Genomic DNA, 10,209 nt, shown 5'->3' on the forward strand with positions numbered 1-10,209 from the left:
GTGTGCCACTCTACCGCTATAACCTCTACAATATCCAAACACATGCTCTGCACCCCCCTCATGTCACGTAGCTGAAGGCTTCAGACCTCCTTAGGAAGTTCTGTAAACTGTAGCCAATTTCCAAAAGTGCTGGTTGGGCCCTCTACCATGGGACCCCAAGAGACATGAGGTCAAAAACCAAAGGGCTCCATGTAAGTGTTCGTCTCAAGCTCTCCTCAATGCATGTGGGATGATTCTGCTCAAGGCCACTCCACAGTTACTCCCAATACCAAAGCAAGCTCAAAGCAAAATGGTCCTCCCATCTATCATTGAGGTTCACTTTGTGCATCTTTGTGAAAATCCAACAAGTGGAAGGGCTCTAATATGGGCGGACACGGGCACGAATCTGGTGAAGCAACAACTCCTTCCCTAGAATGAAGCCTTTGGCAATGATCTTCCCAAGAAGATCTCTACTCTACCATATAACTGGTTTGATGATTCCCAACTCTCTCTTAGAGCAAGGTAAGTAATGACTTTTGGGGAAACTTTGGCCCGCCAAGTGGGCTGTGTGTCCCACCTTGACCACAAAAAGTTCATGATGAACCTCCCCAACAACTAGCTGATGTAAGATCTTGAGAAAATCTACCAAGATGTGATGTACCACATAGTAGCCAAAAGCATCCGATTGGCCACTACTGCCCTATCGACAAGTGAAAGACGTGTTGAACTTCAATGGATTGTCACATACGTTATTGCTACACTATAAATGTGTTCTTCCCCCTTATTTACCATTCGTAACAATAGTCTTCTCTCATCTACCTTCCATACAAAATGATGCCACGAGCTGACAATGAACACATATTTCTACGTGTCCATTTTGGATGGCTAGTTTTTACCATCATATTGGCATGATCAAGAAAGTGATCCTCTTTGGTTGTACACCCTTGGCACTAAGTAACACCTATATTTAATGCGGGGGAGAGTAATGGGATCGACGGTCGGGGTTGGGGGCGGGATCTCGAGGCACACTAAACCTGGCCAGCGGGAAAAATGAGGCGTGGAGTCCAAAAAATGAGGGACATTAAACCTGGTCAACGAAAAAAACAAGGCGCACGGTCGCGATTTGAACCCGTGACCTCAGGGTCCACGTTTAGGGTCACATGGACTAACCACCTCCCCTGTGCGCACATAGTGTATCCCAAACCGTTTTTACGATGTAATATTGTGAGTTGATATGCATTGCCCATGTTGTCCAGGTTTAGTGCGTGTTCATGTTTAGTTTTTGAGCAAACATCTTATACGATTTCGATCTTTTTGATCTTTGTGCGTGAACTTTCCCGTCCTTGATCCCATTACCCCCTCCGCTCTTAAATATATGTTGAGGGTTGTACACCCGAGAGTCCGTCGACTATGATAAAGAAAGGCATTCCTCGGGCAGCAACCATTGTTTTTTGTTAGTTATTTAGACTAGCGAGGGTAAACTTTTAAACAGTTCTAGTAGCCGGCCTCCTCCATGCTTGTCTAGCCTATATCACCACCATCTTCGTCTTTAACGCACGTCGTCTGCAACATTCCGAAGCTTCTCTCTCTCTCTCTCTCTCTCTCTCTCTCTGTTTGGAGCGGCTGCCATGACTCAGACAGTGCCTGCTACCGCAGGCTCGGGGGAGCCAGCCCCGCTGCCGCCCTCAGTTTACGGCGCTCCTAATTACGCTTATGGTATTCCCGTGGACGGAGTGACGATTGACCAGCAGAGAACGGCTAAGAGCGTGCCATCAATTTCAGAGTTAGGCCCTCTTCCGTATTCTTCTCCAGCCGCAGGTTCTCCTCTCCCTCTCTCTCTCTACGCAGCCTGACTCCCAGGACAAATGATGAACACTTACGTGAAACATGCGTCTGTTTTCAGCGCCCGTAGTACAAGGGAAACCGCTTGAGCAGGGGATGAGCAATGGAAATGTCGATCAGCAGCTGCCAGCCATTGTGGACGGATCAGGGAGAAATATCTACTTCACCGTCCATAACACTTCTAGTGTAGCAGCTCCAGCTACCGGTGGTATGATAACGCTCCTTTTCTTAGAATTCCATTTACTCTCTCTCTCTCTCTCTCTCTCTCTCTCTCTCGTGTTTATTGAGTGTAAATTGAATCTGTTGATCTGTTCAGCGTCGCCTGCAGCGAATATCATCAATGTTAACAATAGCAATAACAATAACCAAGCGGTGGTTATGGATTCTTATCATGGCGGCTGTGTGTGTGGCGTTGGATGGGCACTGTAAGTGAAAGTGAGCTTCTCTAATTACATCTTGTTGTTCTTCACACGTGCACAATGCAAGAAGATTTAGAAATTTTCTCATGTAGGAAAAAGGAGTCTTTTCCAGTGTTTTTCTAACAATGAATAACATCATGAGCTTCTGCTCGAGAGGCACCGCATACCTAGCTAGGTACGATTGGGGGCATGGGACAGCCGCCCCCCCCACTGGGGCGACGGTCCCCTGCCCCCAGTCGTACCTAGGTACGATTGGGGGCATGGGACCGCCGGCCCCCCCACCGAGCTGACGGTCCCCTGCCCCCAATCGTACCTAGCTAGGTATGCGGTGCCTCCCTCACACAAGCTCATGATGTTGAGGTAAGTCACAATGTGGGAATTATTGTGAGAATTTGTCGAAAACTTCTTGTGGCATCCGTCTAATTGCACTCAAGCGGTGGGATCAACGGAGGGGGTTGAAGGGGGGATCTTGAGGGCGACGGACGGCAACCAAAAAATCAACCTTGAATGTGTGATATGGGATTTCAGATTTGAATCCGAGCGACCATCGTGAGAGGATCATTCCCTATGAACATGCACACATGCATTTGGTTGTCCAAATCGGGAAAACAAAAACATATAGGTAAACAAAAATGCAAAAAAAATAAACTAAGCCGTAAAAGGTAAACTAAGACACATCTAACGGTAGAGAGGCATTTTGCATTTAGTGTCTCACTTTGCTCCTTTCGATCCCATCGCCCACGCTTCCTTCAAAACCGAGTGTTACTTAGTCTTGAGGATGGTAAGGTCGATTCCCTCAAGGAAGATTAATCATAGGGAAATACTGAGTTGACTTTTTATTTGATGTGCTTCTCACATACCTATCGCCCACGTTGAAAAGAGAAAGGGATGCCTGCAAAATGTGCTTGCATCGTTTTAGGTGGAGTTTAGATAGCCGGAAGCCAAAATGTTCTAGGTGGAGTTAGAGAGGGGAAAGTGCATGTGCTAGTCATAGAGCACTTGCCGCGCTATAAGGAGGTCATGTGTTTAAGTATTGTGGTCCGAGGGGGAGGTAACTTATTTAGTACCTTGAATACTTTTGGAGTAACTTTGTTAAGTAGTTGCAAGAACCACCCTCTCTTTCTCTCTTCTCTCTCTCTCTCTCTCTCTCTCTCTCTCTCTTGTGAGTATGCAAATGCGGTGCGTGTGCGAAGAGCGAGAGACAACACAAGATGTGGGTGGAGCAGCTCAGCACTATGTGTGTGAGAGAACCCCTTATTCTTCTATGTAGTAAAGAATATGGTGTGTACAAGTAATGGGCGGTCGGACGTTTCTAACGTGTCTGACAGAGGTAAGAGACACACCGCCTTTATCTCAACAAACTCCCACTTTAAGGTGATACGTCGATAAGTGAGACCTTTTAGCTTAACTACAAAAAACTAGGTGAGAGACTCTCTCAACCTATGTCCATTGGCTCACTCTTTTGATCTACATACAATCGTATCGGCTCTGGTGATAGGCAAGCTTGCTACCCACATTAGAGCCTGCATATAAATCTCGCAAACAACTCTGTATGGTCTGCAAAACTCTACTATGCATCATACTAGTGTCAACCATCGCACAACTCATAAGCCCTGCTACAAATGCTCGCATTGCAGCTGCTAGATCGAGCCTTGACACTAACAAGTCAAACATGAGATGCCTTAACGCTAACGAAATTTATGCAAACATGGTTGTACTCGCCTCTCCTTCGCTATCTGCAATCACTGTATGATTAAGACTATCCATCGCGTATGGATGTGTCACTATCGACACTCGGAAACCTACATCCCTGTCACCCATAGGCAAACCGGTGCATCCTTGTATCAACTCATGAGCCTCTAATATGAGCATATCAAAGAACTCTATGTTTGCCAGCTTTGTTTGTGTCTCTAGGGAGCAGACCTGCTCTACCTCTGCCTTCACAAAGTCTAACAACACTTGTTGTGTCTCACTAGAGCATTGTCCTATATCTTTATCTCTACAGAGTCTACTGGCACTCCTGCACAACTAAATGCCCTGTCTCGTGAGCATGGTGGAGCTCACTTGCAAAAGAGACACGTCTCGCCTCTCCCTCAAAGCATGCCAACAACAAAACTGAGACTATGTCATCTCGAACCTGAGACACATGCATAGGATATACCAGGCCGTTACAGGCTCCTCTGGCAATCACTAGTGAATCGCAATAAATTTGGAAAGACTGCTCTCTAAGCAATATCTGACAGTCAATTAAAGCTGCTAACTATCTCATTGAGATCAAGCTTTGTCTCACTTGAGGAACGTAGCGCACATGTCGTAGCTTATATGATGCACCACTAGGCAAAGACAAACAAACATCTCATGTATCCTTTATATCACATGATGAACCATAAAAAAGTCGTGACACAATCAAGTCTCTCACTAGAAAATGTAACTCACGATATGGTGTGACATGGAAAGCAGTATCGCCATCTACTAACCACTGTGGAGAAAGTGTGCTATCCATAGACATATCTGCAAGATGTACACTCGTCGAGACAAGTATGACACCACCATCATTGGCATAATCTACCATTGTAACTGCCTCTTTAACATGTGTCAAAGTCATATTTGCATCATGCATAGATCTCCGATGTTGTCTCATATGTTTAAAACAACAACGATCAATGTGTCATGTGTGACTACAATTCAAAAACGCAAGTATCAACAAGAACGAAACCGTCATCTCTTAAAAGTCATTGTTGTAACTCTAAATTGTCACACATATCTGTAACCATAAGTCAATGTCAAGAAACTATGGTGAGAATTATGACAGTCTCCCCTGTAAATTGAGTAAAACCTCAAGTACAATCTCTACCATATACCATACCAAAATGGCGACGAAATGGGAGATAACTCGATCACTACACAATCATGGAAAACATGATCAAACGCATCAAAACCGATGCTTACGTATGTATAAAAGAACCCTACAATCTGCAAATTGCAAGATATAATTTGGGACAAACTGTTCAACCGAACATAAAGCGCATAACCATATACGTAAGTAGAGAACAAACTAGCTCAAAACACATCCCACAAGAGGAATTGCCTGCAAAAATCTACAAAAAACCTGTGAAACGTGTGACTGGCAAAGTCTGATAATTGCAAGAATGGTGAAGTGAAGGTGATCTACAGGATGAACAAGGTATCAATTATTGCAGCTCTACAGTGAAAAGAAGTTAGGATGAACTCCCAACACTTCATTTTCTTTTTAATTCTTTCATGAACCTAGTCAAAGACTAGCTTGTGAGTAGTTCGTTCCCCGACATGCACCCCTAAGTGCCAGAAGATGTTAACTCTCTTAGCCACCTCTCCAATCCAACCTAAAGAATCAAAATTATCTTCTTCCGACAAAGAAATAAGTCTTGATTTTTCTATGTTACATTGAGGCCCTAACGATGTGGCAAACACCTAGACAATCTCCATGGATTTTTTAACGTTATTCCCTCCCGCTTGGAGGAAGAGTATTGAGTCATCAACGAACATCTTAATAGGCAATTATTTACCATTCTGAATTTGAATCCCTTTAATCTCTCCTCTTGTCGCCGCTTGCTCCAACATAGCAATTAGAGAGTGGGTCCGGACAAAGAACCAAAGCAACACTAAGGGGCACCCTTGACAAATGGACCCCTTGACACAATGATCAAACCTAGAGATGTGAGTGCATAAAAAAGAGACTAGCCTCGGCAAGATTGAGGTGTTGCTACAATCCTCAAATGAATGTTAGGAAGGATAAACCTATGTCAAGTGTGCTCAATTTGAAAGTTACTAGGACTCTCTTTATTCCCCCCTTTTTTTTCGCATTACTCACAAAGTGTGAGTGAATGTATTAAAAAGAAAAACCAGAAGGAATACATAACCATCCATGCTCAAACCGAGCCATTGAGACATCAGACCAAACGAACAACGTCTGGCTTTATAGGGAGCCACCCGTACATAACCATAACAAGAGCTCGAACAAGAGAAGTGTCCGGCTTTACAGGGAGCCATCCGTACAAAACATAACATAGTAAATCCGATGTAAAGCAATACCCATACCTATCAAGGGTTGCCACCATGAAGGGCGAGCTGCCACCCCGACCCACATGTCCGCTCAACAGGCTACTAACAATCAAAGGAGAAAATACAGAACACCATGAGCCACCACCGGAGCCAAGAGAGCCATCATAAATCTCATGCTTCCACCAACCGGAACCAGGCCCACCACCAAACACTGAGCAGTACAGAACACCCGACACCCAGAGAAAAGAACCCGATCACAATAGGATTTTAATGGAGAGCCTCGCACCATCGCAGCAACATGCAAAAAGGCTACTCGCTGCCACTAAAAGAATGTTCTTGCCACCAACCACCCTTTTGCCAAGCAGAGCCATCATGGATGCCCAAAGCTCTTCATCCGCTCCTTATATTCCCAAAAAAAAGAGGTCGCAAGCACGGAAGGGATGATTACAAATTAGCTGCTTTCCAACCCAGAGCGGCCACTCTCCGCCAACTTCGTGTAGCATCGCCTCCAGGTCAGATCACCCCCACCTCACCCTGCCGCAACACCCCTAGGAGCCTCCCTGCTCCGGGGCCTCGCACGCCACAAGGTAGACGAAACCCTCGCTCAAACCCAACTAGCTATATGCTTAGCAAGCAAAGCAAAACTGTCTTCATTCCCTTTATCTTGAATAGACTTTTGTGTCCCAAATTCATGCATTGTAAGCTTGTATGTTGCATAGCAAAGAATTTTCACATTTCATTGTTTGTTTTGACACTACTAAGGTACTATTCTACATATGTGACCCCATAGGTGACACATCATGAATATTAGTGGCATGGACATTTATGGTTTACTAGCAAGTATAGTATGTTTCCCCAATTTTGGGCTCATTAGTTTCTTTGGAATATGTGGAGATGCCTTGAGGACAAAAAAAGAAGTGATGGCGCGTGGAGAGAGAGAGAGGGTGGACATGCCATGCGTCGACGAGAGAGAGAGAGAGAGAGAGAGAGAGAGAGAGAGAGAGGGAGGCGGAGAGATTTTTTGTTGTTTCGCTCCTTCCTTTGCGGGCATTGCTCGTGAGGCTGGCAGAACATTGGTCTCCAGGCGTGCGCGAAAGCTACAAGGTGGGCTGGGCACGACTGTCATCTGCAGGCTCACATCTACGCGAGCACCAACGGAGGCCGTTTGCGAGAAGGCTAGCGAGGGGCAAGAAGTTGCAAGGCGAGGGGGTGCGCCTCAGTGTGCATGGGGCTGAGGAGCTCGTGTGCACAGACAACGATGGCGAACCATGTGGCACGACGACCGAGGAAAGAGAGAGGAGAGAGGTGGGGGCGGATATGGGGAGATTCGGGTTATTGAGCGTGTAGACCCAGTATGTATATTGAGTATTGAACAAGTACTAGCAAGTGTTTAGCTTTGAATGATTTTGATCAAAAGTATCAAGTTAAGAAGTAGCTCAACTTTCTTTTTCAAAGTCACAATTGTGAGTACATTATATTAACGTAGCGCAAAAATTACAAGTTCCTGCCATGCTCAAGCCTAGCCACGACAACTTCCCCAAGTCATCATCACAACGGGTGAATGGTGGCCAACTTACAAAGAAAGATAGATTCTGCATGATTGATACAATCTATAATTAGGCTAAGGCTTATTGTAACTTGCAGGGCTAGAAAAATACATTTTTCCTAGCCGATCAAAATAAAATTTCTTTCGGTTTTTAGGTCAAAATTTGAAGCTTTTGCCGGTAATTACACTAAAACTTGTGTAAATCTGCTGGTTTTCTTAAGGGCAAGCTCAAAATCTAATCGGGATTTTATAATTTCAGCTGGTTAAAATACACTAGACCCCGTTTTTTTTTCTAACACTGATTGTAAGCACAAGATACTAGTACACAATGCCTTGGTGGTATGTTGGTACGATTTTGGACAAATTTCTTTTGAGGAAACTTCAACAAACCCTCCCAAGCCTTCAAGAGGTGCGTACATGGAGCTCATCTTGAACCGCAGTGGCAATAAAGAACGACGTGGCAAGAATCTCCATCCCGCTGCAGCAAACCCGTCAAAGTAGGGCTTGGGACGTAGTTAGCTGTTGCGGCCCACCAATCTCGCAAAAAGCAAAGGGAGGAGAGAGCATGTTCGATGGAGATGGGGTAGACTGTGTGCGTGAAGAGGGCTTGGCGGCAGTGTGCTAAATTTTTGGCAGCACACAATTCTTTGCTGGTAAATCGTCATGTGCGCACCCTTTCAAGGGGCAAAAAGGGAGAAGTGGCATGTGGTGGAAGAGATAAACTAAAATTCGTTTTTGAAAAATCGAATCTCTTTAATAACTTCATCTTTTATTCGACTAGTACGGCCGACCGTCTTCGGCGGCCTCTTTCTCTCCCCCTCTCTCCCTCTTTATCGCGTGCATAGCGGCTTGTTTTAATTTTGGACTAAGGTCGTAGATTGCGACACATGTAAAAGCCTCCCCCTTCCACCATATTATGTTAGTAGATACATTGTTTGTTCCAAGCGGTAGCATTTTGTTGCCTAATCTCCGGACCCACAAAGGCCTCAATTATTTGTTGGGGCTTCTCTCACAGTGGTTGCCATGTTACAGGTGGATCTTAGATAGTATTGACCCTTAGACAAACCTTGCTCTCCTCATTCCCTCCTATACTGAGCTTGACGCGCTTGCAAAGGTTTAAAAACATCACTAACTCTACAACAACATTTTGAAACGCTATACGCAAATTCACAAGAAGTTTTTGACAAATTCTCACAATAATTCCCACATTAATATTGTGGCTTACCTCAACATCACGAGCTTATGTGAGGGTAGCTAGGTACGATTGGGGGCAGGGGACTGCCGACTCGATGGGGGGGCCGATCGTCCCCTACCCCCAATCATACCTAGCTAGGTATGCGGTGCCTCCCGAGCAGAAGCTCATAATGTTATGCATTGTATGAAAAACACTAAAAAAGACTTCGTTTTCCTACATGAGAAAATTTCTATATATTCTTGTGAAAGGAACCTTCTTCGCCTAGCACGTGCGGTACAAGCCATCCATAGGACATTTTGAAATTTAATGTTGCACAGGGTTTCCCACAAGGCTACCTAGAAGATGACCATCTATGGTGTTTCGAAACGCTAGTATAGGAGACACTTGCAATAGCATTTTGAGAGGCTATGCTTGCCACCACCAAACACGTGGGCTCACCTTCGCTTTTGTTGAGAAAAAATACTTCCATACCTTGGCATGTGCAATGTTCTAAACCATCATGAGTGCAAGACCGCCCACCTTAGCCACGCCAACCTCCTCAAGCTCTGATACCATCGAGAGATTCTTGAGGTTAAAGCCATGGGAGAGCGAGCAAGGAGCAGAGAATGAGAGAGTGATCGAGTAGAGTTCTGATCGATAGAGAACGCTAGTGTATTTTATGTAGTGATCTCTTTACATATATAAAGACTAAACATAGCCTCACCAGTTTGCATATACCAAACATACAAGAATGGTGTGTATCTATCTACCACAAAAGGAAGTTCCCACGAGCCACATGGGCTTGAAACCCAGTAAGTAGCTTCCAAATCAATACATTTCCTTGTTAAGTCAAAGCTTTATGGTCCATTTACGATAACATCTTGGCAACAATGGTGGGCATCGCATACGCAACTGTCACAAAGCAGGAGTGCATTTCGCTGCAGTTGGACCTGGACAAGGCTTATGATAGAATAACATGGATATATATAGAAGTCGTCATGGAAGCTCTAGGCTTTGGGCCTCGCCTATGTCGGTTGGTACGCGTACTGGGGGCTAGAAGCCAGTCAGAGCTCCTATTCAACGATAGAATTATGGGCTCTTTTGAGGTCAAAAGGTCTATTAAGCAGGGATGCCCTCTGGTCCCCCCTACTTTTCGCCATAGGATCACATCCTTTAATCACGACGCTCGAAGCTAGTGCGGAACGAGG

The 10,209-nt window shown here is 45.0% G+C and overlaps 1 protein-coding gene across 1 annotated transcript; it reads left to right on the forward strand.

The window, feature by feature from the left end:
- The first annotated feature begins 1,442 nt into the window (after window positions 1–1,442).
- On the forward strand, window positions 1,443–2,261 carry LOC147450600 (uncharacterized). The gene is made up of 3 exons (XM_086520751.1): window positions 1,443–1,797; window positions 1,883–2,029; window positions 2,138–2,261. The coding sequence occupies exons 1-3, from the start codon at window positions 1,608–1,610 to the stop codon at window positions 2,248–2,250; spliced, it is 450 nt and encodes a 149-aa protein (XP_086376877.1). The 5' UTR covers window positions 1,443–1,607; the 3' UTR covers window positions 2,251–2,261.
- The last annotated feature ends 7,948 nt before the right edge of the window (window positions 2,262–10,209 follow it).

The sequence above is a fragment of the Adiantum capillus-veneris genome, chromosome 9 (assembly GCF_014529385.1).
Source record: "Adiantum capillus-veneris isolate H3 chromosome 9, ASM1452938v2, whole genome shotgun sequence".
Classification (NCBI taxonomy): Eukaryota; Viridiplantae; Streptophyta; class Polypodiopsida; order Polypodiales; family Pteridaceae; genus Adiantum; species Adiantum capillus-veneris.

Excerpts from the sequence above, each read along its gene's own strand:
- LOC147450600 (XM_086520751.1), top strand. The coding sequence starts at position 1,608 with ATGACTCAGACAGTGCCTGCTACCGCAGGCTCGGGGGAGCCAGCCCCG. Across the intron at positions 1,798-1,882 it reads GTATTCTTCTCCAGCCGCAG|CGCCCGTAGTACAAGGGAAA; the intron begins GTTCTCCTCTCC and ends GTCTGTTTTCAG. Across the intron at positions 2,030-2,137 it reads AGCAGCTCCAGCTACCGGTG|CGTCGCCTGCAGCGAATATC; the intron begins GTATGATAACGC and ends TGATCTGTTCAG.